The 27,025-nt window shown below is 36.3% G+C and overlaps 7 protein-coding genes and 1 long non-coding RNA gene across 13 annotated transcripts; 4 read left to right on the top strand and 4 right to left on the bottom strand.

Moving 5' to 3' along the window:
- Nucleotides 1–1,774: 1,774 nt before the first annotated feature.
- Nucleotides 1,775–3,485, bottom strand: LOC116918219 (inosine-uridine preferring nucleoside hydrolase). The gene is made up of 8 exons (XM_032923869.2): nucleotides 3,337–3,485; nucleotides 3,141–3,274; nucleotides 3,003–3,057; nucleotides 2,764–2,938; nucleotides 2,573–2,689; nucleotides 2,370–2,509; nucleotides 2,195–2,298; nucleotides 1,775–2,110 (listed from the first exon to the last, which is right to left on the bottom strand). Exons 2-8 carry the CDS (start codon nucleotides 3,272–3,274, stop codon nucleotides 1,858–1,860), a joined length of 978 nt encoding a protein of 325 aa, XP_032779760.2. The 5' UTR covers nucleotides 3,337–3,485; the 3' UTR covers nucleotides 1,775–1,857.
- Nucleotides 3,486–3,515: 30 nt separating this feature from the next.
- Nucleotides 3,516–5,511, bottom strand: LOC116918218 (probable ATP-dependent RNA helicase DDX28). The gene is made up of 4 exons (XM_032923868.2): nucleotides 5,403–5,511; nucleotides 5,138–5,324; nucleotides 5,016–5,074; nucleotides 3,516–4,956 (listed from the first exon to the last, which is right to left on the bottom strand). The coding sequence occupies exons 2-4, from the start codon at nucleotides 5,312–5,314 to the stop codon at nucleotides 3,570–3,572; spliced, it is 1,623 nt and encodes a 540-aa protein (XP_032779759.2). The 5' UTR covers nucleotides 5,315–5,324; nucleotides 5,403–5,511; the 3' UTR covers nucleotides 3,516–3,569.
- A 189-nt stretch (nucleotides 5,512–5,700) lies between these two features.
- LOC116918221 (enhancer of rudimentary homolog) lies at nucleotides 5,701–6,547 on the bottom strand. Its single transcript, XM_032923871.2, has 3 exons — nucleotides 6,389–6,547; nucleotides 6,088–6,296; nucleotides 5,701–5,907 (listed from the first exon to the last, which is right to left on the bottom strand). The coding sequence occupies exons 1-3, from the start codon at nucleotides 6,389–6,391 to the stop codon at nucleotides 5,808–5,810; spliced, it is 312 nt and encodes a 103-aa protein (XP_032779762.2). The 5' UTR covers nucleotides 6,392–6,547; the 3' UTR covers nucleotides 5,701–5,807.
- A 255-nt stretch (nucleotides 6,548–6,802) lies between these two features.
- On the top strand, nucleotides 6,803–7,771 carry LOC123470539 (transmembrane protein 267-like). The gene is made up of 2 exons (XM_045170866.1): nucleotides 6,803–7,326; nucleotides 7,382–7,771. The coding sequence occupies exons 1-2, from the start codon at nucleotides 7,012–7,014 to the stop codon at nucleotides 7,718–7,720; spliced, it is 654 nt and encodes a 217-aa protein (XP_045026801.1). The 5' UTR covers nucleotides 6,803–7,011; the 3' UTR covers nucleotides 7,721–7,771.
- A 446-nt stretch (nucleotides 7,772–8,217) lies between these two features.
- Nucleotides 8,218–9,756, top strand: LOC116918220 (peroxiredoxin-6). Its single transcript, XM_032923870.2, has 5 exons — nucleotides 8,218–8,648; nucleotides 8,712–8,838; nucleotides 8,901–9,269; nucleotides 9,342–9,414; nucleotides 9,479–9,756. Exons 2-5 carry the CDS (start codon nucleotides 8,753–8,755, stop codon nucleotides 9,614–9,616), a joined length of 666 nt encoding a protein of 221 aa, XP_032779761.1. The 5' UTR covers nucleotides 8,218–8,648; nucleotides 8,712–8,752; the 3' UTR covers nucleotides 9,617–9,756.
- Nucleotides 9,757–22,166: 12,410 nt separating this feature from the next.
- On the top strand, nucleotides 22,167–23,764 carry LOC116918236. 5 transcript variants are annotated; one of them, XM_032923903.2, is made up of 7 exons: nucleotides 22,167–22,327; nucleotides 22,525–22,618; nucleotides 22,719–22,755; nucleotides 22,833–22,901; nucleotides 22,971–23,160; nucleotides 23,218–23,382; nucleotides 23,468–23,764. In XM_032923903.2, exons 1-7 carry the CDS (start codon nucleotides 22,270–22,272, stop codon nucleotides 23,491–23,493), a joined length of 639 nt encoding a protein of 212 aa, XP_032779794.1. In that variant the 5' UTR covers nucleotides 22,167–22,269; the 3' UTR covers nucleotides 23,494–23,764. The 5 variants fall into 5 exon arrangements, with proteins under 5 accessions (XP_032779794.1, XP_032779789.1, XP_032779790.1 ...); XM_032923898.2 differs by having other exon boundaries at nucleotides 23,439–23,764; XM_032923899.2 differs by having other exon boundaries at nucleotides 22,168–22,327; nucleotides 22,694–22,755; nucleotides 23,439–23,764.
- Nucleotides 23,652–26,678, bottom strand: LOC116918225 (ATP-dependent zinc metalloprotease YME1L). 2 transcript variants are annotated; one of them, XM_032923877.2, is made up of 12 exons: nucleotides 26,519–26,678; nucleotides 26,326–26,457; nucleotides 25,913–26,255; nucleotides 25,807–25,856; nucleotides 25,604–25,733; nucleotides 25,456–25,550; nucleotides 24,989–25,385; nucleotides 24,702–24,934; nucleotides 24,427–24,624; nucleotides 24,174–24,356; nucleotides 23,953–24,114; nucleotides 23,652–23,884 (listed from the first exon to the last, which is right to left on the bottom strand). In XM_032923877.2, exons 1-12 carry the CDS (start codon nucleotides 26,546–26,548, stop codon nucleotides 23,747–23,749), a joined length of 2,091 nt encoding a protein of 696 aa, XP_032779768.2. In that variant the 5' UTR covers nucleotides 26,549–26,678; the 3' UTR covers nucleotides 23,652–23,746. The 2 variants fall into 2 exon arrangements, with proteins under 2 accessions (XP_032779768.2, XP_032779769.2); XM_032923878.2 differs by having other exon boundaries at nucleotides 25,807–25,847.
- Nucleotides 26,548–26,974, top strand: LOC123470538. Its single transcript, XR_006644233.1, has 2 exons — nucleotides 26,548–26,648; nucleotides 26,719–26,974. It is a non-coding gene; the product is annotated as an uncharacterized LOC123470538 (long non-coding RNA).
- The last annotated feature ends 51 nt before the right edge of the window (nucleotides 26,975–27,025 follow it).

Here is a 27,025-nt window from a genome sequence, read left to right as displayed (position 1 = left end):
TGTATCTCCCCCTTCTTTTCTGCCCTTCAAAAACCACTCATTTCTTTCTCCGGCATTTTCTGTCAAGTGCATTCCATTAGTCAATCAAGAGCAACACGCTATCAAAAGAAGCTCTATATACCTGGACTTGCCCCCCTCTTGTTAACAATGTTTCCTATATATAGTGGACAGGTAATAATTTTAAAGACTTGATTTTCACGAAGACTAAGAGTCTTAAAAAATACCTACTTTAATACCCAAACCCTTTCGTTTACTAGAGGGTCTATTTTATTGTGCCATATCGTGGAGTATAAACTGTATATCTTCTCATCGGTACGAAAACGTCCCAGGCATTCAAATTTAGAACAATTGATGACGCAATGATCGGCAATGATTCCAATTTTTATTCAAAAACTGGATAACTAACGAGAAAACTAGTTTTTTATTTGGAACCAGCGTTTTGCCTTTGGTTTTAACAGTTTATGATGTTTAATCGAATTCCAAGCCAAAATTTCAAAAAGTCCAATTTTTTCGTGAAAAAAACGGGCGGAAAAATAAGCCCGAATTTTCCCGAATTTTTGTTTTTCTTTTCCAAAGCATAGATTTAGCTATCGAAATACATGATCTAGATTCAAAATTAAATTGAAAATTAAGAAAATTGAGTTTGTTTTGACGCGCAAATTATCGTTTTTGAGTAATTAGAATTGTCGTGTTGCGTTGATTGTTGTGTTTGCACTTACTACTTTGATTACGTTTAATTTAATAAAATTGCACAATTAACGGGAAAACTAATAGCTTATCGGGAATCAGCGTTCAATTTTGAGTATAACGTGGGATTTTTATCGAATTCCAAGAGATGTCATTTTTTGCGGATTTTGGCAAAAGTGAGAAGGGTATAGCCTTCCCACTTTTCCATTTTTGGCTAAATTTTAAATATAATTTTAAATAGATGATTTCGATTCAGAATCAAAGGAAAATCACGAAAATCAGGTTTATTTTTTCATTGGGCTTATAGCTTTTGAAAAAAGAGTAAAAAACCAAATAATAAAATTGGTGCCCTAACAGCATTTTGTTTCCGGAAAATTTTAAAATGGCTCGTTTAAAGAGAAAATAAATTAGCTTATCGAAATCAGGGCTCAGTTTTTATTATACTGTGTGATTTTTGTCAAATTCTAAGAGATGTCCTTTTTGGTGGATTTTGGCAAAAGTGAGAAGGGTATAGCCTTCCCACTTTTCCATTTTTGGCTAAAATTTAGATACAATTTAAAATACACGCTTTAGATTTTAAATGTAACGAGAATCACGAAAATCTACTTCGTTTTTACGTACAATTTATATAGTTTTCGAATGATTTGAATTAAAAGTAGTTGCCTTTTGGGACTTAGCCTGACTTAGTTACAAAGATCTTTATTGTGTCATGCCTTACGTACCGTAGTATCTTTTTATTTTTAATATTATATCATTACCTCTATTGCTATTATGGCACCCTCCAACGCAACATCTTCAAAGACTGGAGGTATAACCCACACAAGCGTGGATTGATGCGAAATCGAGGCCACATCAACATTTTATTTATACGTTAACCTCATCCTTGTATATATTTCTAAGGAGTACGGAGGAAAATGCAATCTGTTAAACTAACAGAGACTAAATAACAGCAGCCTTCCACTTTTTTAAACTTCCAACGTGTTGCGACAGACGAATCAAAGCTCGTCACTCGATCCGAGTTTTTGAAGGCGAACGCGCCAGTCACGCATCCCCATGCCTTTTTTCGGAGGACAGTGATAGAAGGCGATTCCGTTTGATGCCCATTTATTTGCAACAGTATATATAGTGTATCCGTATATACTTTAAATGTTGAAGACACGGGCACATCGTTCACTCGGTTGGTGGCGTGTAATCGACACTAGGCGCGTCCAGGGACCACAGCATCATTTTCTTGAAGAGTTCGATGTCCACTCGATCTATCAAGTAGACGTTGGGCGTCTTGCCGACTATCTTTTTGCCGTAGTCGACCACCATTTGCCCGCGTGTGAAGTTGCCACTCAACTCGACCGTGGCGTAATGCAGCGATTTCTGTGTCACATACCGGGGGTCGATGGCAGCGGCCACGGCCAACTGGTCACAGACTCTGAAAATAAAATCAAGCAAAGAAGGGAAATGATTTAGTATTCGAAACGTAGACGTTGATGTTGTTCCTTTCGCTTTAACTTACATGTAAGTGTCGAAATATTTTCGAGCTATCGTCTGCGCTTCGATCTTGTTCATTAGCCGACATTGCGGACTGTCAACTGCACCATAACTTTTGATCCTCCAATCCTAAACATTCGATTAAAGTTAAAACACCGAAAATGCAAATGATTTCATTTCAACAAAAAAAAAAGAGGTACCCAATCGAGTTTGGCCCTGTGTAGGCATAATTCCCAACTGGCAATGTAAGTCGGGCATTTAATGTTTTGTAAGACTACGTAGGCGGCCTCTGGGTCACAATGAAAATTGAATTCAGCCGACACGGTGATGTTACCAATTCCTGGTAATTTAAGATCGGCATTTAGGACATTAAAATTCGGCATTTCAAATGAATGTATATTACCCTCGACGTTGCCACCCATTATGTAGAGTTCCTTCAAATTGGATGCAAACTGATCATCCAGACGCATTGCTAATGCTAAATTCGTTAGTGGACCCAAAGCTACAAGGGTAATCTCATCTGAGTAAAGCAAAAAAAAATGATTAATTTTTTTAATTATTCGATAAGGAAGTACAGACGAATCGTCTCTTTACCTGGATTTTCCTTGACCAAACGAACAAGGGCGTTTACAGCGTGTTCTTGTTGCAGGTGTCGCAAGTCAGGCTCTTCGTCGTGATTGCTGTCGCCGAATCCATCGCTTCCGTGAAAGGGGTCATCCATAACAACTGGTTCGACGAGGGAGGTGTGCGCGCCCCTATAAATTGGGATCTGGAATTCAACCATGAAAATGTGACATTCAAAAAAATGTAATTTTTGAAACGACCATTCTTACTTGATTCAGGTTGGCAGCTGTTAGAGTCCTTGCTACATTCCTTACAACATTATTTCTGTGGCGTCCCGAAATATTAATATTATGGTTAAATTTCCTGTAGTTAAAATCAAAGTAATGGGTAATTTTTTATTATTTTACAGAGTAGTGTTGCCGTGTGTCGTTGTTATGGCAACAAGCTCCAGAACTCCGACTTTGTGAGCTTTGGCTGCTAAAAATAAAGCACTGGCGTCGTCCATGCCAGCATCGCAATCAACAATCATTTTTTTCGCCATCTAAGTAGAAAAAGAATGAAAAAATGTTAGACAAAATGCGTTAAGACAATCCAATGACGTACTGTGAAATTTAACAAAGCGCGAAACAACTGATACGCCCTTAAAGACTAGACTGTTGCACATGTGAGACGGCCGGTACTCAGCAGAAGACTTTGGACCGTGTAAAACAGATTGGGAGGCCATCTATCGAAGATCTTTGCACCAAACTTAATGGATCAAAATACAACAGGAAACGGAGAACTACAAAAAAATCACGATTTATTTATAGAGTTCAGTTCTACTGTAACACGTTTAATCAATTCAACAAAACTCTCTGTTCGTGTTTTTTCAACATTTGGTTGGTGATTAGGCGCTTAATATTAGCGTTGACGTTTGGCAATTCGTCATTATGGGTTCTGCGGGCTGCATATTCTATTTTCTGTACGAGATCCGCTTCCGTCGGGTGGCACACGAAGGTGGTGATAATTCCGGTGACCTGATGACCTACACGTCCGATCCGGCCACATCGATGAATATAGTCGCTGATGTTTGTTGGAACATCGTAATTGATGACTTGATGGACACTCGTTGTGTCTAGACCACGCGAAACGACGTCCGTACAGCTGAGCACCAACTGTCGACCAGAACGAAATTCCTCGAAACGACCATTCCGGAGATGTTCGGGCATGTTGCCGTTGAGGTTTACGCAAGAAACGCCGTTTTCATTCAGGAACATTGACACCCAATCACAACGATCGGATCTGTTGCTGAAGACGATTACTGGCAGTTTACGAGAAACGTCTTTCTTGACCAACTCCAAAAGGCGAGTCGGCTTGTCAAGATGGGAAAGCCGGATGAATTTTTGAGGAACGTGGGGTTGGAGACGGTGAAGATTTTGGGTAGTAAGTTTGGTAAAACTGCCATATGGAATGACCTGCGACAGAATTTCTTCAGCGCTGCGAGGTATCGTAGCGCTCACCATTATCGTCTGTACACCTTGAATGATCTCATTATGGCGTGTAGATTGGAGAGGTAATTTACGCAGAAAGTAAGTAAGTTTTTCGTTAAATGAATCATCGAGCAGAGTATCGGCTTCGTCCAGCACAAGATGTTTCAGCTGGTCCAGGCGAAAAATGCGGTTGGTCGTCATTTTGCTGATAGCACCAAACGTGGCAAACAGTATGTCAACTTCCTGGTAATCGGCATTTAGCATGTCTCTCTTTAATCGTCCTCCAGTGATGCATTGTGATTTGATTGGTAGATTTGCCATTAGGGACTGGCCAACATTACTTATCTGTTCGCATAGTTCGCGGCCAGGGGTAATTACAAGCGCTAAAGGTGCATTTAGCGATTGGTCTAATGGCTCATTAGCAACGCTATTCGAACTTTTATAATCGATTATTTTTTGAATGATTGGGGCTAGATAACTTATTGTCTTTCCACTGCCTGTTTCAGCAGCTATAAGAGAGTTTTCCCCTCTGAGAACTGCTTTTGTTGCAAGTTTTTGGATAAGGGTAGGCTTAATACATCCCATAGCAGTAAGATTTTTAGTTAAAGGTTCACTTAAATCCAGCAAGCTAAATTCACAATCTTCATTTCGTAGTATGGAAGGGTTTGGTCCTTGACTGTTGATGGCAAAGTAATCTCCATTCGCTTCCCGATGACCCCAACTTCTTGATGCCAAAGGAACTTTGTCAAATTTTCTATGCATAAAGATTCTGGAAGTTAATGCATTCTATCAACACAGGAAACATATATATACCCATAAGATTGCCCTGAGTAATGGTTCAATTTTGTATTCTTGCAGGAAACAATGCATACCTGAGAGGGAAATGCTACCATGTTAAAACCACAAACTCAAAATTAAAGAAGTTGTTTGCCAACCTTAGTATTGCCTTGAAGGGATGCCTTTAACCTATCCTGTTCTTGCTTTTGGTTCAGATCTCTGGTCAATTTATTTTGCCATTTCAATGGAATTGTGATAACAGGCTTTGAAACTGTTGACACAAAACGATTACTCTGAAATAAGCTCAGCGCCTTCGTAGAGATAAATCTTTCCATCTCTTTTGTGCTTTCGGTGATGAAAGAAATAACAAATTTTATAATTGTGTAAATAGCATTCACATGCTGGCTGCACAACAAAACTTACCACTGCCGACAGGATCAGCTGTTTTTAACGCATTTTCACCAGCTAACCAGATGGCGTCCCCCATGCCGGGCGTTTTAATTCATTACGAAAACAATATCTAGAATAAAATATATCTAAAATCTCTATATATCAATCGTGAAACAATTAAGAGTTTATTATGCCACAAAAAAATACGATGAAAAAAACCCAGTTTAGGGAAACGAAGTTATTGATGATGTAATGCTGAAATATGAATCTTACCTATAAAGTATTTAAGAATTTTGGATGGTCTGGAATCAATTGCCACATTTACACAATCTAAGATTGATGGTTTTGTCTGTCAAAGACACATTTTATTAAACGTCATAGTTTCAGGATGAAAAGAAAAACACAAATTATGAACGAAATGGTAAATGAAATTTCCATTTATGGAGCTTTTGCTGCTTGACGTCTCAGCAAAATGTAGATTTTTTCTTTGATCCAATCTTTATTGTATGGAGCATAAGTATTGCTGATTTTTTGGTATCTATGAAAACAAAACCAGAAATTATAAAACATGTTCATTACATCTATCAAAGTGGACTACTGAATTTCAATTATGTCATATTTAAAAAAGAAAAAACTAAAAAAAAAATCATACAGAAACAAATAAAAAGAAATTGTTAGCTTAAAAAAAAAATTCATGAGTAAACATTAATGCCCTTACACTAAGCAGGAGAGATCGGTCAACTGATCAATAAAGTCAAACAGCTGGCTGATATCATACGTGATGCTCGGAGTATTTGGATTCAATCTTTTCAAATGCTCTTCGTAGATTTTACAAACTCCTTCCATACACTCGTTTACTGATTCGTAATCTGAATAGGTTCTCGTTTCAGGCTTGGGTCCGGGCTGGACTAGTAAGATGGTATGGGACTAAAATTATGGGGTTAAAAGAAAAAACCCATCAAATCCAGCCAAAGCACAATCTCAGAAAAGCCACACATTTTAGTATGATACCAACTTACCATTCTTCAAAAGAGCGTTATTTCAATTTGTATTCAAGTTTGTTTGTTCTCAACACCACTTACGACGAAGATTTTCTTTTCAGAGAAGCTATCGTTGCAATGTTGCAAAACTTTAAAACAACACGACATGTGCTTAACGGGTTTTACTTTTTTTCCTTTCCTAATCAGGCACTGTCTAGTTGTATATGGAGATTTTAACTTTTGAGTTTTTTAGTTACGTTCGCCTAATATTTATAATTAAGTCAATTCTAGTTCAACAAAGTAAATTCACTTAAAAATTTTTAGAACTCCCAGAGTGAAGTATGGCAACCTCCGTAGAGGCAGACAAATAAACAAAACTAAAAAAAAAAATATATATATAAAAATAAATAAAAATAAAAATAAATAAATCAGAAGAAACGAAATATGGTAATCAACAAACATTAATAATCAGTCATGATCTGATTGTGCCTTAAAATCTCCATAGTTATCTATATATGTTCAAATTACTGTTGCACTGTGTGTGTGGTAGGCCTTATTATTTGTCTTACATTATTGCCTTGAACATCATGTGAAAAACGTGTTGAACTAATTGTACCGATATATCGCGAATCTCGAAGTGTACTAACTAAGAGACTAAAAGGATGTGGAAACTATGGTCGTTGGATTATCTCAAAACAAAACTAGACATTAAAAGCACCATAAACCTTTTCTTAATACCTGCCATAGCTTTAACTGGCGACAAAGTTATTGATTACATATTCCCCTACAAATCCTTAATTTTAAAGTGCTTTATTGATAGTGCAACTCATTTCATAATAGCATCACTTTCATGGAATTATGTGGGAAACTTATCCATTTACAAAAGGACCCATTTGTTTGCTGTTTTTATGTGTGGCCTGCTTGCTTCCTTAATTGATATAGATCATTTTATAGCAGTAGGGACCATGAATCTCCAAGTAAATATAAAAATACAAAACAGAAATACATTTTACTAAACCAGTTTCTTTACAGGTAGCCACTACATTGCCTCACAGACCATTTTTGCATTGCACAACTGTATTTTCAGCTATTGCTGTTCTGTTAGCATTGCTTTCTATCAAAATGCATTCAATCCCTTATCTGAAACTATCTTTGATAATAACAACTGCAATCTGGACACACCATTGGAGGGATGGATATCGGCGCGGAATTTGGATCTGTCCAATCGGTTCTACCCCACCGTACTGGTACTTCCTGTACCTCGTCGGTCTCGTAGCTCTGCCTTTGAGTTTACACTTTGTATTGCGGTTTACCAGTGAACTAATCAACAAAGCCAAGAATCAAGGCCTACAGCCAGTTTACTTTATATAATATTGCCATTGTCCCTGTTTAATTCTGTTCTGCCAATAACTAGTACAATAAAATTGGACACGAACTAATTAGTTTTAGTTTTAATTTTTTCCATTGAAATTATCTTCCGTTCCATTCATAATTGGATCACGAAATTCCTTCGTTATCAGGTAATCTTGTAATTTTTATTTGACCTCGATATAGACTGTACTTTATTTATTATTAATTTTTTGTAGACGTGTTTACTTTTTTTAAGAAAAAAAAACTGGCGGGCTCCCTTATCAGCCCGCCAGTTTCCTCTACAACATCCATTTTTGTCTGCTAAAAAACACGTCTACAAAAAATATAATAATAAAATACAGTCTATATACGAAAAAAAATTACAAGATTACCTGATAGAAGGAATTTCGTGATCCAATTATCAAAAATGAAAATTTACTTTTTTTTTAAACATTACTGATCGAACTGGCAACTTCGGACGTTAGCCAACTCTATTGTTTCCCTTTCATTGTAAAAACTATATAAAAAGAGCCAAATCTCTATTGTTTTATGTAGAATTTTTGGAAAGCGATTCATTGTTCTTACTACTTCTTCCCATAAAATACCATTTTGGTATTTTATCAAACATTATAAAACAAAAACGAAATCGATTTCTTTCGAATTTTGAATTACCATATTCCACGTCATGCTGTTGATTAAGAAAGCAAAAATAATACGGTAAAAGGATTTGAAAAATCGGATCAAATTCGTACTGAAAAAGAATAACTTTATTAAAGCTGAAAATGATAAAGGCAACCTTGCAAATTCATTAGTACCAAGTCAAATATGTAGCAAAAGTCACTGTTTCTAATTGTTCATTACTTCCATCAGACGTTAGTTGTTTCTTGTTATACGCAGTAACAACGTTGTTCGCCTTTAATTTTTTCTCCAGAAATCGCCTGATAGCCAAGTACGTAAAAGAAATATAAGTATAAAACATTTATTATTTGTTTTCGCTTTAAAACTTGTCTAGGAATAAGAAAAAAACCTCGTTAGCCTGTTGTTTGTTAAAAGATGATTAAGCTGGGTGACGTTTTCCCTGACTTTAAGGCCGAAACCTCTCGAGGACCGATTCAGTTCCATGAATGGCTAGGAGATTCGTAAACACATAATATAAATTCAACCTTATCATATTTACAAAAGATAACATTTCTTTAAATAGCTGGGGACTCTTTTTTTCCCACCCTGCTGATTTTACACCTGTGTGTACCACAGAACTCGGTAGAGTTGCTCAGCTTCAGGGGAAATTTGAGGAAAAAAATGTTAAGCTGATAGCACTCTCCTGCGATGGAGTTGATAGCCATCGAAAGTGGATTGAAGATATCAAAGCATATTCCAAAATAGAAAAATTCTCTTACCCAATTATAGCTGATGAGAAAAGGGAACTAGCTCTTCAACTTGGAATGATTGATCCTGAAGAGAAGGATGCTGCTGGAATGCCCTTAACTTGCCGAGCAGTATTCTTTATTGGGCCAGACAAGAAACTGAAGCTGTCACTGCTTTACCCAGCAACAACAGGACGCAATTTTGAGTAAATCTGCACAATTTTTCTATCCTTACATTTGGATGCAAGTTTTAAAATAACTTGGGTATTTTCTTGAAGTGAAATCTTACGAGCAATCGACTCCGTGCAGCTAACGGCCAGATATAGAGTTGCTACCCCGGCGGACTGGCAAGTATGTAAAATTAAATTGTATTTCCTGGAAAATTCAGTTGTCTTAAATCTAAAAATTTAAATAGCATGGAACGTACTGCATGGTATTGCCAACAGTGAAAGACGACGAGCTAGAAGCATTGTTCCCTAAAGGAGTGGAAAAGCATGCAATGCCTTCCGGAAAAGACTACCTACGTATGACACCTTGCCCTCAGAAAGAATGAGAAGCTTTGGTTTTCTGGACTATCATTGGTGGTTTTCATCCTAAATTACCACTTTTATCTTTATTATCCTGTTAAGGAAAATTTCTCAGTCTCATTCTACCAAATAAATAAAATGGCGAATAACTCGCTTTTTTCTTCTATTCTTTTATTTGTGTTTTGGGGTGTATTTATTGTATTCGACTGAAATAGATAATCATATGCTGGCAGTGAAAGGCATAATATCGCGGAAGAATCGAAATCCTATTTAGGGAAATCTAGAAGAGAATTTCCATTCAAAGCTACAAATTTCTGTTTGCTTTCAAAAATACTAAATGTAAATAGATAATTATACAAACACTATTGTAGCGTTTTATTGAAAAATTGCATAACTAACGGGGAAACTAATACGTCTGATGGAATCAGCGTTCAATTTTAATTATAACTTAATTTAACGAACTCCAAAAGTTTTCGTTTTTTGAAGATTTTGACAAAAATTGAGAAGGCACTTTTCACTTTTTCATTTTTAACTAAATTCTAGATCTAGTTTAAAATAAATGACTTTGATTTAGAATTATAGGGCAATCACCAAAATCGAATTTACTTTCACGTTGAGCTTATAGTTTTTGAAACAACCGCAGAAAACTGTTGAACATGCTGGCGTGCCAACATGTTGTCCTTCCATTAATTATTCCTTCCATTCCATTATTAATTACTATAACTTAAGGACGGGATTCTTTCCCTATCTCGCCGTGTTAAAGCTTGTCGGGTGGGCTCTTTTCACGAAAAAAATAAAAAATTTCCCGATAGGGATTCTATCAAAACTCGCATTTCCCAGCCCCCTGATACAGGCACCCCTACCCTTCTACAACGACCGGTGGATCGACCGACACTTTTTCTGAGACTTTACCCCAGAGATGGCGCTGATGGCGCGGCGATTTCAGGGGTGTCTACACTAATCTTTCGTTCGTTTTTTTATTTTAGATGCTGTGCCGCTGAGATTGGTCTCCTTTTGTAGAGGAAATAACGCAGCAGCTCCCGGTCGAGTCCCCGTTTTTATCGGCTGAATGGCAAAGGAGTGCGGAGCAGTTTAGTCGGCCCATTCGAGTCGATTTCAGGGTCTCGTACGTATCTTTTATACGTTTTCTTATTTTAGATGCTGTGGCGCAAAACTTGACGTCATGTTGTACAGGAGATAACGCGGAGATTAACGAAGGGGTCATGTGAATTATCGGCTCAACGATAAAGGAACACGGAGCAATCTAAGAGCGACTCGAAGTTTTGGGAGATTTTTTTTCAGAGAGATGGCGCGTCGGTTATGAAGATAGGGAAAAATAAGGCCGCGAAGTTGTTTTCAAGGCGGGGCTTTGAGCGTCGCCTGGCAACGGACTGGTTTTTCCACCACAGGCCGTGTGAGGCTGTCAACATGGTCGCACTACATATGTATTAAGGTAACACCTATTGCACCTCACACAGCGTTGCCAAACTATATAAATTTTTCATTTATTTTATTTTTTATTTTTTTCCCCCCTACTCCCTTAACTCTGATTAAGATACTTATTATAATTTAAAATCCGAATGGAGCTTCTTTCTTTTTCATTTGTTTGTTTCCCAAAGTTAATTTACTACCGCTAGATGACGTTTAACTTGACACTAGGGGCCCTCACTCCGTTCAGGAAGTTCCCGATAGGGTACAGCCTGGACGCCAATTCGCCACACAGAAACCCGGAAACCATTTGCTCTTCCGGAAAAACTGACGACTGAGGCTGTGAGTAATCAAGGAGAGCAAGTTAGTTATATCGATGGGCAAACAGTTTGTTTAAGAAACGTTCAAACTGGACGAACTAGTGTCAAGTTAAACGTCATCTAGCGGTAGTAAATTACCTTTGGGAAACAAACAAATAAAAAAGAAAGAAGCTCCATTCGGATTTTAAATTATAATAAGTATCTTAATCATAGTTAATCAGAGTCATAGAACCCTGCATGAGGGTTCCCCCCTGATTAGGGGGGGGGAAAAATAAAAAATAAAAAAATGAAAAATTGATATAGTTTGGCAACGCTGTGTGAGGTGCAATAGGTGTTACCTTAATACATATGTAGTGCGACCATGTTGAAAGCCTCACACGGCCTGTGAAAAACCAGTCCGTTGCCAGGCGACAACCCCTTAAAACACTTCGCGGCCTGATTTTTTCCCTATCTTCATGACCGACGCGCCATCTCTTAAAAAAAAATCTCCCAAAACTTCGAGTCGCTCTTAGATTGCTCCGTGTTCCTTTATCGTTGAGCCGATAATTGACACGACCCCTTCGTTAATCTCCGCGTTATCTCCTCTACAACATGACGTCAAGTTTTGCGCCACAGCATCTAAAATAAAAAAAAAAACGTATAAAAGATACGTACGAGACCCTGAAATCGACTCGAATGGGCCGACTAAACTGCTCCGCCACCTTTCCATTCAGCCGAAAAAAACGGGGACTACCGGGAGCTGCTGCGCTTATTTCCTCTACAAAAGGAGACCAAATTGGCACAGACATCAAAAAAAAAACGAAACGCCTGAAATCCGCGCCATCACTCTGGGGTAAAGTCTCAGAAAAAGTGTCGGTCGATCCACCGGTCGTTGAAAAAGGGAAGGGTGCCTGTATCAGGGGTTGGGAAATGCGAGTTTTGATAGAATCCCTATCGGGAAACTAGTTCGTCCAGTTTGAACGTTTCTTAAACAAACTGTTTGCCCATCGATATAACTAACTTGCTCTACTTGATTACTCACAGCCTCAGTCGTCAGTTTTTCCGGAAGAGCAAATGGTTTCCGGGTTTCTGTGTGGCGAATTGGCGTCCAGGCTGTACCCTATCGGGAACTTCCTGAACGGAGTGAGGGCCCCTAGTTTTTTTCTTTATGAAACGTGTAATTTCCCGATAGGGATTCTATCAAAACTCGCATTTCCCAACCCCCTGATACAGGCACCCTTACCCTTCTACAACGACTGGTGGATCGACCGACACTTTTTCTGAGACTTTACCCCAGAGATGGCGCTGATGGCGCGGCGATTTCAGGGGTGTCCGCACTAATCTTTCGTTCGTTTTTTTTTTAGATGCTGTGCCGCTGAGATTGGTCTCCATTTGTAGAGGAAATAACGCAGCAGCTCCCGGTCGAGTCCCCGTTTTTATCGGCTGAACGACGAAGGAGTGTGGAGCAGTTTAGTCAGCCAACTCGAGTCGATTTCAGGGTCTCGTACGTATCCTTCATACGTTTTCTTATTTTAGATGCTGCGTCGCAAAACTTGACGTCGTGTTGTAGAGGAGATAACGCGGAGATTAACGGAGGGGTCCTGTCAATTATCGGCTCAACAATAAAGGAATGCGGAGCAATCTAAGAGCGACTCGACATTTCTGGAGATTTTTTTTCAGAGAGATGGCGCGTCGGTCATGAAGATAGGGAAAAATCAGGCCGCGAAGTTATTTTTCAAGGCGAGGCTTTGTGCGTCGCCCGGCAACGGACAGGTTTTTTCACAGGCCGTGTGAGCTCCATTGTTTCGATCATGGTCGTCAACATAAAAAGGGGCAACTACGGAACGCCGTTTGATCCACTTTTTAATAGACAACTCTTTTTCGATAGTTGTCCGTTTATTTAGCAAATAAATAAAAAACCTTGTACTGCCATGTAGCGATTTCGATAGACGACGCCTTCAAGGGAGGAGGAGTCTACAACATATTGAATTTATCGATCGATTGTTAGGCCGATTTCGATTATACCGTCTGATTTTTGGAGAATTTCAAGAGATGTCATTTTTGGCCGATTTTGACAAAAGTGGAAAGGCTATACCCTTCCCACTTTTTCATTTTTGGCAAAATTTCAAATTTTGCTTAAAATACTTGAATTCGAATCAAAATTGAATAAAAATCACGGAAATCAGGTTTATTTTCCTATTGGTCTTATAGTTTTTCATTTACATGTTAAAAACCATAAATGAAGTTGGTGCGCTAACAGAACTGTTTTCGTTAATTCTTTAAACGGCTAGTCTAAAGAGAAAACCAATGACTAAATCGAAATCAGCGTTCAATTTCGATTATTCCGTGTGATTTTTGGAGAATTTCAAGAGATGTCGTTTTTGGTTGATTTTGACAAAAAAGGGAAGGCTATACCCTTCCCACTTTTTCATTTTTGGCCAAATTTCAAATTTTGCTTAAAATACATGAATTCGAATTAAAATTGAATGAAAATCACGAAAATCAGGTTTATTTTCCTATTGGTCTTATAGTTTTTGATTAAATCCTTAAACACCCTAAATTAAGTTGTTGCGCTAACCGCACTGTTTCGTTAATAGAGTTGGCTAACGTCCGAAGTTGCCAGTTCGATTAATTTTGAACAAAAAAATTGGACACAAACTATATAGTACCTTGTACAGTTTTTAGTTTTAATTTTTTCCATTGAAATTATCTTTCTTTCCATTCATAATTGGATCACGAAATTCCTTCGTTATCAGGTAATCTTTTAATTTTTATTTGACCTCGATATAGACTGTACTTTATTTAATATTAATTTTTTGTAGACGTGTTTACTTTCTGTAGCAGACAAAAATGGATGTTGTAGAGGAAACTGGCGGGCTGATAAGGGAGCCCGCCAGTTTTTGTCTGCTACAGAAAGTAAACACGTCTACAAAAAAATTAATAATAAATAAAGTACAGTCTATATCGAGGTCAAATAAAAATTACAAGATTACCTGATAACGAAGGAATTTCATGATCCAATTATGAATGGAAAGAAAGATAATTTCAATGGAAAAAATTAAAACTAAAACTACAACGGGCGAAACTCCGTAAGCCGCCATGCAAAAACTGTTACTAGTTTGTGTCCAATTTTTTTTTCACAATTAATCGAACTGGCAACTTCGGACGTTAGCCAACTCTATTTTTGAAACGGCTGGTTTAACGAGAAAACCAATAATTAAATCGAAATCAGCGTTCAATTTCGATTATTCCGTGTGATTTTTGGAGAATTTCAAAGGATGTCGTTTTTGGTAGATTTTGACAAAAGTGGGAAGGCTATACCCTTCCCACTTTTTCCTTTTTGGCCAAATTTCAAATTTTGCTTAAAATACATGAATTCGAATCAAAATGGAATGAAAATCACGAAAATCAGGTTTATTTTCCTATTGGTCTTATAGTTTTTGATTTAATCCTTAAAAACCCTAAATTAAGTTGTTGCGCTAACAGCACTGTTTCGTTAATTTTTGAAACGGCTGGTTTAACGAGAAAACCAATAATTAAATCGAAATCAGCGTTCAATTTCGATTATTCCGTGTGATTTTTGGAGAATTTCAAGAGATGTCGTTTTTGGTAGATTTTGACAAAAGTGGGAAGGCTATACCCTTCCCACTTTTTTTCCTTTTGGCCAAATTTCAAATTTTGCTTAAAATACATGAATACGAATCAAAATGGAATGAAAATCACGAAAATCAGGTTTATTTTCCTATTGGTCTTATAGTTTTTGATTTAATCCTTAAAAACCCTAAATTAAGTTGTTGCGCTAACAGCACTGTTTCGTTAATTTTTTAAACGGCTGGTTTAACGAGAAAACCAATAACTAAATCGAAATCAGCGTTCAATTTCGATTATTCCGTGTGATTTTTGGAGAATTTCAAGAGATGTCGTTTTTGGTAGATTTTGACAAAAGTGGGAAGGCTATACCCTTCCCACTTTTTCATTTTTGGCCAAATTTCAAATTTTGCTTAAAATACATGAATTCGAATTAAAATTGAATGAAAATCACGAAAATCAGGTTTATTTTCCTATTGGTCTTATAGTTTTTGATTTAATCCTTAAAAACCCTAAATTAAGTTGTTGCGCTAACAGCACTGTTTCGTTAATTTTTTAAACGGCTGGTTTAACGAGAAAACCAATAACTAAATCGAAATCAGCGTTCAATTTCGATTATTCCGTGTGATTTTTGGAGAATTTCAAGAGATGTCGTTTTTGGTAGATTTTGACAAAAGTGGGAAGGCTATACCCTTCCCACTTTTTCATTTTTGGCCAAATTTCAAATTTTGCTTAAAATACATGAATTCGAATTAAAATTGAATGAAAATCACGAAAATCAGGTTTATTTTCCTATTGGTCTTATAGTTTTTGATTTAATCCTTAAAAACCCTAAATTAAGTTGTTGCGCTAACAGCACTGTTTCGTTAATTTTTTAAACGGCTGGTTTAACGAGAAAACCAATAACTAAATCGAAATCAGCGTTCAATTTCGATTATTCCGTGTGATTTTTTGAGAATTTCAAGAGATGTCGTTTTTGGTAGATTTTGACAAAAGTGGGAAGGTTTTCCTTTCCCCCTTTTTTTTTTTTGGCCAAATTTCAAATTTTGCTTAAAATACATGAATTCGAATTAAAATTGAATGAAAATCACGAAAATCAGGTTTATTTTCCTATTGGTCTTATAGTTTTTGATTTAATCCTTACTTAAAACCCTAAATTAAGTTGTTGCGCTAACAGCACTGTTTCGTTTATTTTTTAAACGGCTGGTTTAAAAGGGAAAACCAATAACTAAATCGAAATCAGCGTTCAATTTCGATTATTCCGGTGGTTTTTTGAGAATTTCAAGAGATGTCGTTTTTGGTAGATTTTGACAAAAGTGGGAAGGCTATACCCTTCCCACTTTTTCATTTTTGGCCAAATTTCAAATTTTACTTAAAATACATGAATTCGAATCAAAATGGAATGAAAATCACGAAAATCAGGTTTATTTTCCTATTGGTCTTATAGTTTTGATTTAATCCTTAAAAACCCTAAATTAAGTTGTTGCGCTAACAGCACTGTTTCGTTAATTTTTGAAACGGCTGGTTTAACGAGAAAACCAATAACTAAATCGAAATCAGCGTTCAATTTCGATTATTCCGTGTGATTTTTGGAGAATTTCAAGAGATGTCGTTTTTGGTAGATTTTGACAAAAGTGGGAAGGTTTTCCCTCCCCCTTTTTCCTTTTTGGCCAAATTTCAAATTTTGCTTAAAATACATGAATTCGAATTAAAATTGAATGAAAATCACGAAAATCAGGTTTATTTTCCTATTGGTCTTATAGTTTTTGATTTAATCCTTAAAAACCCTAAATTAAGTTGTTGCGCTAACAGCACTGTTTCGTTAATTTTTTAAACGGCTGGTTTAACGAGAAAACCAATAACTAAATCGAAATCAGCGTTCAATTTCGATTATTCCGTGTGATTTTTGGAGAATTTCAAGAGATGTCGTTTTTGGTAGATTTTGACAAAAGTGGGAAGGCTATACCCTTCCCACTTTTTCATTTTTGGCCAAATTTCAAATTTTACTTAAAATACATGAATTCGAATCAAAATGGAATGAAAATCACGAAAATCAGGTTTATTTTCCTATTGGTCTTATAGTTTTTGATTTAATCCTTAAAACCCTAAATTAAGTTGTTGTGCTAACAGCACTGTTTCGTTAATTTTTGAAACGGCTGGTTTAACGAGAAAACCAATAACTAAATCGAAATCAGCGTTCAATTTCGATTATTCCGGTTGTTTTTGGAGAATTTCAAGAGATGTTTTTTTTTTTTTTTTTTTTTAAAGGGGGGGGGGTTTTTCCTTTCCCCTTTTTCATTTTTGGGCAAGTTTCAAATTTTGCTTAAAATACATGAATTTGAATTAAAATTGAATGAAAATCACGAAAATCAGGTTTATTTTCCTATTGGTCTTATAATTTTTGATTTAATCCTTAAAAACCCTAAATTAAGTTGTTGCGCTAACAGCACTGTTTCGTTAATTTTTGAAACGGCTGGTTTAACGAGAAAACCAATAACTAAATCGAAATCAGCGTTCAATTTCGATTATTCCGTGTGATTTTTGGAGAATTTCAAGAGATGTCGTTTTTGGTAGATTTTGACAAAAGTGGGAAGGCTATACCCTTCCCACTTTTTCATTTTTGGCCAAATTTCAAATTTTGCTTAAAATACATGAATTCGAATTAAAATTGAATGAAAATCACGAAAATCAGGTTTATTTTCCTATTGGTCTTATAGTTTTTGATTTAATCCTTAAAAACCCTAAATTAAGTTGTTGCGCTAACAGCACTGTTTCGTTAATTTTTGAAACGGCTGGTTTAACGAGAAAACCAATAACTAAATCGAAATCAGCGTTCAATTTCGATTATTCCGTGTGATTTTTGGAGAATTTCAAGAGATGTCGTTTTTGGTAGATTTTGACAAAAGTGGGAAGGCTATACCCTTCCCACTTTTTCATTTTTGGCCAAATTTCAAATTTTACTTAAAATACATGAATTCGAATCAAAATGGAATGAAAATCACGAAAATCAGGTTTATTTTCCTATTGGTCTTATAGTTTTTGATTTAATCCTTAAAAACCCTAAATTAAGTTGTTGCGCTAACAGCACTGTTTCGTTAATTTTTGAAACGGCTGGTTTAACGAGAAAACCAATAACTAAATCGAAATCAGCGTTCAATTTCGATTATTCCGTGTGATTTTTGGAGAATTTCAAGAGATGTCGTTTTTGGTAGATTTTGACAAAAGTGGGAAGGCTATACCCTTCCCACTTTTTCATTTTTGGCCAAGTTTCAAATTTTGCTTAAAATACATGAATTCGAATTAAAATTGAATGAAAATCACGAAAATCAGGTTTATTTTCCTATTGGTCTTATAGTTTTTGATTTAATCCTTAAAAACCCTAAATTAAGTTGTTGCGCTAACAGCACTGTTTCGTTAATTTTTGAAACGGCTGGTTTAACGAGAAAACCAATAACTAAATCGAAATCAGCGTTCAATTTCGATTATTCCGTGTGATTTTTGGAGAATTTCAAGAGATGTCGTTTTTGGTAGATTTTGACAAAAGTGGGAAGGCTATACCCTTCCCACTTTTTCATTTTTGGCCAAATTTCAAATTTTGCTTAAAATACATGAATTCGAATTAAAATTGAATGAAAATCACGAAAATCAGGTTTATTTTCCTATTGGTCTTATAGTTTTTGATTTAATCCTTAAAAACCCTAAATTAAGTTGTTGCGCTAACAGCACTGTTTCGTTAATTTTTGAAACGGCTGGTTTAACGAGAAAACCAATAACTAAATCGAAATCAGCGTTCAATTTCGATTATTCCGTGTGATTTTTGGAGAATTTCAAGAGATGTCGTTTTTGGTAGATTTTGACAAAAGTGGGAAGGCTTTCTCCTTTTCACTTTTTGGCCATTTTGGCCAAATTTCAAATTTTGCTTAAAATACATGAATTCGAATTAAAATTGAATGAAAATCACGAAAATCAGGTTTATTTTCCTATTGGTCTTATAGTTTTTGATTTAATCCTTAAAAACCCTAAATTAAGTTGTTGCGCTAACAGCACTGTTTCGTTAATTTTTGAAACGGCTGGTTTAACGAGAAAACCAATAACTAAATCGAAATCAGCGTTCAATTTCGATTATTCCGTGTGATTTTTGGAGAATTTCAAGAGATGTCGTTTTTGGTAGATTTTGACAAAAGTGGGAAGGCTATACCCTTCCCACTTTTTCATTTTTGGCCAAATTTCAAATTTTACTTAAAATACATGAATTCGAATCAAAATGGAATGAAAATCACGAAAATCAGGTTTATTTTCCTATTGGTCTTATAGTTTTTGATTTAATCCTTAAAAACCCTAAATTAAGTTGTTGCGCTAACAGCACTGTTTCGTTAATTTTTGAAACGGCTGGTTTAACGAGAAAACCAATAACTAAATCGAAATCAGCGTTCAATTTCGATTATTCCGTGTGATTTTTGGAGAATTTCAAGAGATGTCGTTTTTGGTAGATTTTGACAAAAGTGGGAAGGCTATACCCTTCCCACTTTTTCATTTTTGGCCAAATTTCAAATTTTGCTTAAAATACATGAATTCGAATTAAAATTGAATGAAAATCACGAAAATCAGGTTTATTTTCCTATTGGTCTTATAGTTTTTGATTTAATCCTTAAAAACCCTAAATTAAGTTGTTGCGCTAACAGCACTGTTTCGTTAATTTTTGAAACGGCTGGTTTAACGAGAAAACCAATAACTAAATCGAAATCAGCGTTCAATTTCGATTATTCCGTGTGATTTTTGGAGAATTTCAAGAGATGTCGTTTTTGGTAGATTTTGACAAAAGTGGGAAGGCTATACCCTTCCCACTTTTTCATTTTTGGCCAAATTTCAAATTTTGCTTAAAATACATGAATTCGAATTAAAATTGAATGAAAATCACGAAAATCAGGTTTATTTTCCTATTGGTCTTATAGTTTTTGATTTAATCCTTAAAAACCCTAAATTAAGTTGTTGCGCTAACAGCACTGTTTCGTTAATTTTTTAAACGGCTGGTTTAACGAGAAAACCAATAACTAAATCGAAATCAGCGTTCAATTTCGATTATTCCGTGTGATTTTTGGAGAATTTCAAGAGATGTCGTTTTTGGTAGATTTTGACAAAAGTGGGAAGGCTATACCCTTCCCACTTTTTCATTTTTGGCCAAATTTCAAATTTTGCTTAAAATACATGAATTCGAATTAAAATTGAATGAAAATCACGAAAATCAGGTTTATTTTCCTATTGGTCTTATAGTTTTTGATTTAATCCTTAAAAACCCTAAATTAAGTTGTTGCGCTAACAGCACTGTTTCGTTAATTTTTTAAACGGCTGGTTTAACGAGAAAACCAATAACTAAATCGAAATCAGCGTTCAATTTCGATTATTCCGTGTGATTTTTGGAGAATTTCAAGAGATGTCGTTTTTGGTAGATTTTGACAAAAGTGGGAAGGCTATACCCTTCCCACTTTTTCATTTTTGGCCAAATTTCAAATTTTGCTTAAAATACATGAATTCGAATTAAAATTGAATGAAAATCACGAAAATCAGGTTTATTTTCCTATTGGTCTTATAGTTTTTGATTTAATCCTTAAAAACCCTAAATTAAGTTGTTGCGCTAACAGCACTGTTTCGTTAATTTTTTAAACGGCTGGTTTAACGAGAAAACCAATAACTAAATCGAAATCAGCGTTCAATTTCGATTATTCCGTGTGATTTTTGGAGAATTTCAAGAGATGTCGTTTTTGGTAGATTTTGACAAAAGTGGGAAGGCTATACCCTTCCCACTTTTTCATTTTTGGCCAAATTTCAAATTTTGCTTAAAATACATGAATTCGAATTAAAATTGAATGAAAATCACGAAAATCAGGTTTATTTTCCTATTGGTCTTATAGTTTTTGATTTAATCCTTAAAAACCCTAAATTAAGTTGTTGCGCTAACAGCACTGTTTCGTTAATTTTTTAAACGGCTGGTTTAACGAGAAAACCAATAACTAAATCGAAATCAGCGTTCAATTTCGATTATTCCGTGTGATTTTTGGAGAATTTCAAGAGATGTCGTTTTTGGTAGATTTTGACAAAAGTGGGAAGGCTATACCCTTCCCACTTTTTCCTTTTTGGCCAAATTTCAAATTTTGCTTAAAATACATGAATTCGAATCAAAATAGAATGAAAATCACGAAAATCAGGTTTATTTTCCTATTGGTCTTATAGTTTTTGATTTAATCCTTAAAAACCCTAAATTAAGTTGTTGCGCTAACAGCACTGTTTCGTTAATTTTTTTAAACGGCTGGTTTAACGAGAAAACCAATAACTAAATCGAAATCAGCGTTCAATTTCGATTATTCCGTGTGATTTTTGGAGAATTTCAAGAGATGTCGTTTTTGGTAGATTTTGACAAAAGTGGGAAGGCTAGGCCCTTCCCACTTTTTCATTTTTGACCAAATTTCAAATTTGGCTTAAAATACATGATTTAGATTCAGAATTGAATGAAAATCACGGAAATCAGGTTTATTTTTCTATTGGTCTTATAGTTTTTCATTTACATGTTAAAAACCACAAATGAAGTTGGTGCGCTAACAGAACTGTTTTCGTTAATTTTTTTAACGGCTAGTCTAAAGAGAAAACCAATGACTAAATCGAAATCAGCGTTCAATTTCGATTATTCTGTCTGATTTTTGGAGAATTTCAAGAGATGTCATTTTTGGCCGATTTTGACAAAAGTGGAAAGGCGGGATGAAGGCGTTGATGATCAGCGCACGCCTCATAGGACATGTATACGGAGTCTGTTTTGCCGGAAGAGCAAACGGTTTCCGAGATATTATGGGAAATTGGCGACCAGGCCGTACCCTATCGGGAACTTCCTGAACGGAGTGAGGGCCCCTAGTTTAAGGAGATATTTCGATTTTAATTGTAGAAGGAGGGGGAAAAGGATGGCCCGCCGATGCCATCTATCAACCAAAAATCACAAGTTCTTGCTGATTGACAACTGAACTCGAAATTATAGAAAGAAAATAAGCAATGGGTTGAGATTTTTTGTTCCTAGATGGCACTGGCGACCCGCCTTTTTCCCCCTTTTTTCTGATAGAAAAGAAGAAATATCTCATTAAGGGTTAATTTTCAGTATAGGGATATTTGGTAAGTCAATAATTATTTTTTAATATTCAATTTAATAATAATGAAAAGAAATTACATGGCCGACATAAGAATTGTCAAAGAGTCCCGTCCTTAAGTTATAGTAGTCCATGTCCCTTCCCTCCTATCGGAAACTTCTGAAGAAAGCTTCTTAAGTTGACTTGTTAAGTTTGTATTGTTAATGCACGTTGGGTGTTCACTTGTTTTTAATTGTGATGGATTCTGCAGATGAAATTAAAACTCCAGATTTAAAGGCCTGCATGAATTTCAAATGTAATGGCGATGGGTAAACGCGATCTATTTAGAAAAGGAATGTCATTGTAACTAGTTGAGTTTCAAGGCGATTCTTCGAAGTCTACTTTCTAAGTCTACTGCTTTTAAGTTCAAAATTCAAAGATGTATTTGGTTGTCTGCATTTCAGAATGCCTGGTAGTCAGAAACTGCTCACAAATGTTTCATCTTGATTGTAGGGACAGATGATTTAACCTTACAGTTTATCTTATATCGTCATGAACGTCGTCAAATGTTTACCAAGAAACGCAATACATCGCGTCACGGCTGGCAGTTAGTAAAGTTTTCTTAATTACTGCCATAACAACAATTGAGAAAAATTCAAATCTTATGTTTTTTTTTCTAAAGATTATTCATATGTTGATTTTTTTAGGTTGATTTTGAGAGATATGGGTCTAGCAGCATATGTAGTAAGACTTTTTTCCTCTAAGTGCTATGGTAATCATAGTTCCTTCCAAATCTAAAAGTTCTCCTCTGTTTTGTTAAGACCCCATATCAGGCACAGAAGAAGTGGAATAATTTATGGTCCAAATATAAGCTAGCAAAAAAAGTTCAGGTTATAGGATCAGATTCTGTAACTATTAAAAGTGTGTTTAATAAGTAACCCAATGGTTTATCAATATAGGCTGAAGGACCTATGGAAGAAGATCCAAATGGAGCATGGCCATTCTTTACTGTACTAGATGCAATTGCAACTGGGAAAACAGTTGCTATTACCAGTCCTGAAGTTGCATTTCAAGTGGCATCTAGTGAATCTAGAAGAGAACCTACTGAAAATGCAATACCTGTCAATGTTAATGCCATTCAAGTGAATGGTGATAAGTTTTATACTTTGTTACACACGAATATCTGAAACATATTCTTTTTTGTAGAGGGACCACCATCAAAGAAATCCAAGCATGATCCAGGAATGTCACAGACCATTAATCCAATTCAATGGGATGGAGAACCTGAAGATCATAAACAGCAAGTCATTGAACTTTTGCAGGCAAATCTTCAGCAGCTAGATGAAGTGAGACAGTCCATTGAAACACAGGGTAATTTATATCTTTTAACAGCACAATTTCCTAAAATAATCAAAACTAAAATTTAGGTCAAGCTATTGTTTCTATGCTTTCACAGTTAATTGGCGTAATCTCGTGTGGTAATAAATCTATGCCCACCAACTCAGGATCTAGCCGGATAGATGAAGCCATTACGGCCACAATAAGGGAAATAGGGATTCCTCAGGAAAATACGTAACATATGTTATATGTTCAATTACTTAACGTTAATATGAAAAATTACATTTACTATCCACATATCCTTGATTTGGCTATCGTCGAGTGTATTTCTCGTAAGAAATAATTTTAAAGAACTGTCTTTGTTATCAGCTAGAGGTTGGGTCCAAACGTAAATAAATCAGTAGTCTTTCTTTGATGTCAGTATTGATTTGACATCGTCAGCATCCAAAGTTTCGTACTTCATTAATGCTTCCGCTAGCATTTTATGTTCCTCCTTGTGTTCTTTCAGAATAGCTTTTGCTCTATCATAGGACTCCTTTGGAACGATATTGGATTAAATTTGCTAGGATTATATTTTTGTTTAAAAATTGGGAAATTAAATACCTGGAGAATCCGTTTGATTTCGGAATCAATTAGTTCAGACGTTTGCGGACTAAGATCATTAACAACTACTAGTGAACCGCTGCTTTGTTCGATCGTACGGAATCCAACCTTTTCAGACATTCCCCATTCCTTCACCATATGCATTGCAATTGACGTAGCTTGCTGTAAACCCAGAGAAGATTAGAACGATCCGGAAAGTTGTATACATTTTATCGTTTTACTTTAAGATCGCTGGATGCACCAGATGTAATTTTCTCGTGCCCAAAGATCAGTTCCTCGGCAGCTCTTCCACCCATTGCGACATCCATCATGGCAAGCAATTGAGATCGGGTCACATGATAGCGTTCCTTTTCAGGGATATAGGCAGTGTGTCCAAGAGAAGGACCTCGTGGGATGATTGTTACCTATCACATTTGTGCAATTTGAATGCTTTAATTGAATTAAAAATTTAATTTGACTAAGAGATGCGGATACCTTATGTAATGGATGAGCGTCTTGTGTATAATGAGCCACGATCGTGTGGCCTCCTTCGTGGTACGCAGTAATCAAATTGGCTTCCTCGTCTGGGATTCTTGACTTCCTTTCCGGCCCCATAAGAACTTTATCTCGTGCCTGTTCAAGGTATTTGGTTGTAACGGCGGGAACTCCATCTATTGCACCACGTACTGCGGCCTATTATGAAATTTATAACTCCTATTAGAAACGTCTGGAAAACTAGAGACGTCACTGGTGTGGTTGGATGAAATAACCTGGTTCACGAGATTTTCTATGTCTGCCCCGGTGAATCCCGTTGTTCCCCGAGCCAACAGTTCGACATCGACATCATCAGCTAGCTTGACTTTGCTTAAATAGTGTTGAAGAATTTCTTTGCGGCCGGCGAAGTCGGGAACGGGAACCTGAACTTCGACGTCAAATCTACCTGGACGAAGAAGTGCCTTATCTAAATCATCACGCCGATTCGTCGCTCCCAGAACAATTACGCCTAAAAAAATTGTCTTCAGTCTCTAATTAACGTTATGCAATGCAGAACACTAACCCTCGTTTTGATGAAAACCATCCATTTCCGCTAAAAGCTGGTTGATTGTTTGATTAGCGTAAGGGTGTAGGACAGAGCTCGATCTCTTTGCTCCAACCGAATCTATTTCGTCGATAAAGATGACGCATGGAGCACGCATTTTCGCTGCCTTAAAAAGATCCCTGACCCGGCGAGCACCTTGGCCCACCAAAATTTCATCAAATTCTGGTCCAGCAGCATGAAAGTAAGGAACTCCAGCCTCTCCTGCCACCGCTCGCGCAAGCAATGTTTTGCCTGTTCCAGGTGGACCGACTAGCAAGACACCCTTTGGTAATTTTCCACCAAGTGTAGAGAACTTTTCTGGATTTTTAAGGAATTCTACAATTTCCTTTAGCTCCTGTTTAGCTTCCTCGACACCCTACGACAATTAAAATGGCTTTTAATAATTAAAAAATCACTACTCTAAGTTTCACACTACATCTACTTACTTTCACGTCATCAAAAGTAACATTGATCTCTTCGGGAGCTACCTCACTCCCATTTCCAACAGATACTCTGAATACTGAACTTCCGCCGAATGTGCCTAATAAACAGAATTAGCGGTAAAGACTTGGATAAACTTGGGAATCATATTACCCATAAATGTGAAAAGAATTGCTGCAAATATCAGCACACTCAAGATGTACTGGGTTACTTTTAAAGCTCGCATGGCTCTGCTAGGATTTTTCTTTGGATCCGCCGCTAGGTAACCTTCAGCAAATGCTATCTAATACATAAATATGATATTATTACATATTTACTTACAATCAAGAAAAAGATTTTTAAGTTACACAACATGCCTTTAAACGTGCTTGTTCTTCAGGTGCCAATTTTTCACTCCCTAAAAGAGCTGTTGGTGGGGAAAATGTTAAAATGTATAAATTATGCTATTTGACATTTTCAAACCTTTTATATCTCTAGCTGTCATGTCATGGACATTTCCCAAAGCAAGACGTTTGACATCACCACCTTGAAATTTTGATCTTAAACGCTCAGTTACTGATGTGTTCTGAATATTCACATCACCACTTCTGTAGGTTTTGAAAGTCCGAATTTGGAAAGGTAGAATTAACGAGTGATAACACACATTTTCGCGATAGCCTTGTTTGTTCTCTAAGAAAGTGTTAGCAGATACATGGCTTTGGGAGAAGGAAGCAGGTCTTGCTCTACACTGCCGGTACACTGGGGATATTTGTTCTAGCAGATGGTTTACATCATGATAGGACAAAGCTGCAAACACATTGGAAACCTATATTAAATTACAATTATCCATAATTTACTCCAAAACACCAAGGTCTTCAAATTATAGTAAAACATACTGGGGTCGGACTATCGGTATGAACACCGTTTGATTCAGACGGATCTGAATTCTTAGATTTGGTGAAAACCCTTGCTGATGGAACCTTTTGCCAACTTCCAAATGTTCCGAATATTTGCGATAACGGTAAGAGCTATGTAAAAGATCACTATATCTCCGTAAAAATTATAATACAAATAAGAAAAATATACTACCTGATTTTGCAAACACGTTAGAGACATCATGATGATTACGTATCCCTACAGATTTTTACTAAACACCCTGACGAACGCGACACCTGGTGATACGTATTCAAAGCGCTGCCAATTGCACAAGCTGCACTTAGTAATGCAATTCTTGTGCTTTGAAATGTTAACAACAAATAATTTTTTTTTTATTTTATGTTACAATATAGTACACAGCAACGATTCCACAGCTGCTGGTAGAAATAAACACGGTTATGAGGCTCAACGAATAAGGCACTTGAGGATGGATAGTGTTTGAGTTTCCAAGTTCGATCCCTGGTGAGATATTTCTTTCATTATGCTAGGTTTCCGCTGTTCCATGTCATATCCCACTGCCGAGTATGGATTACAGACTGCGATAGCGCGAACATCACGATTTTTGGCAATAAGATTGCAGAAAACCTAAATAAAGCAAGTCTATTTCAACGTCAGAAGGCACCAATAGGTTAAGTGGTATGTGTAACAATGTGACATATT

Source organism: Daphnia magna, linkage group LG3 (assembly GCF_020631705.1).
Source record: "Daphnia magna isolate NIES linkage group LG3, ASM2063170v1.1, whole genome shotgun sequence".
Taxonomy (NCBI): Eukaryota; Metazoa; Arthropoda; class Branchiopoda; order Diplostraca; family Daphniidae; genus Daphnia; species Daphnia magna.
The sequence above is the reverse complement of the archived record's forward strand: the minus strand, read 5'-3'. Positions and strand labels throughout refer to the sequence as shown.

Coding starts and splice junctions, on each gene's coding strand:
- LOC116918225 (XM_032923877.2), bottom strand. CDS start 26,548: ATGATGTCTCTAACGTGTTTGCAAAATCAG. Junction 26,256..26,325: donor ATACCGATAGTCCGACCCCA/GTATGTTTTACT, acceptor AATTTAATATAG/GTTTCCAATGTGTTTGCAGC. Junction 23,885..23,952: donor AAATCAAACGGATTCTCCAG/GTATTTAATTTC, acceptor ATCGTTCCAAAG/GAGTCCTATGATAGAGCAAA.
- LOC116918221 (XM_032923871.2), bottom strand. Junction 5,908..6,087: donor ACCGATCTCTCCTGCTTAGT/GTAAGGGCATTA, acceptor TTGTTTTCATAG/ATACCAAAAAATCAGCAATA.
- LOC116918218 (XM_032923868.2), bottom strand. CDS start 5,314: ATGGAAAGATTTATCTCTACGAAGGCGCTGAGCTTATTTCAGAGTAAT. Junction 5,075..5,137: donor CCCTTCAAGGCAATACTAAG/GTTGGCAAACAA, acceptor TTTCCCTCTCAG/GTATGCATTGTTTCCTGCAA. Junction 4,957..5,015: donor TACTCAGGGCAATCTTATGG/GTATATATATGT, acceptor CTTTATGCATAG/AAAATTTGACAAAGTTCCTT.
- LOC116918219 (XM_032923869.2), bottom strand. CDS start 3,274: ATGGCGAAAAAAATGATTGTTGATTGCGATGCTGGCATGGACGACGCC. Junction 3,058..3,140: donor ACACACGGCAACACTACTCT/GTAAAATAATAA, acceptor GGGACGCCACAG/AAATAATGTTGTAAGGAATG. Junction 2,510..2,572: donor AATGGGTGGCAACGTCGAGG/GTAATATACATT, acceptor TTAAATTACCAG/GAATTGGTAACATCACCGTG.
- LOC123470539 (XM_045170866.1), top strand. CDS start 7,012: ATGTGGAAACTATGGTCGTTGGATTATCTCAAAACAAAACTAGACATT. Junction 7,327..7,381: donor TAGGGACCATGAATCTCCAA/GTAAATATAAAA, acceptor GTTTCTTTACAG/GTAGCCACTACATTGCCTCA.
- LOC116918220 (XM_032923870.2), top strand. CDS start 8,753: ATGATTAAGCTGGGTGACGTTTTCCCTGACTTTAAGGCCGAAACCTCT. Junction 9,270..9,341: donor ACAACAGGACGCAATTTTGA/GTAAATCTGCAC, acceptor ATTTTCTTGAAG/TGAAATCTTACGAGCAATCG. Junction 9,415..9,478: donor CTACCCCGGCGGACTGGCAA/GTATGTAAAATT, acceptor AAATTTAAATAG/CATGGAACGTACTGCATGGT.
- LOC116918236 (XM_032923898.2), top strand. CDS start 22,270: ATGGATTCTGCAGATGAAATTAAAACTCCAGATTTAAAGGCCTGCATG. Junction 22,328..22,524: donor GGCCTGCATGAATTTCAAAT/GTAATGGCGATG, acceptor TCTTGATTGTAG/GGACAGATGATTTAACCTTA. Junction 23,161..23,217: donor TAATGCCATTCAAGTGAATG/GTGATAAGTTTT, acceptor TCTTTTTTGTAG/AGGGACCACCATCAAAGAAA.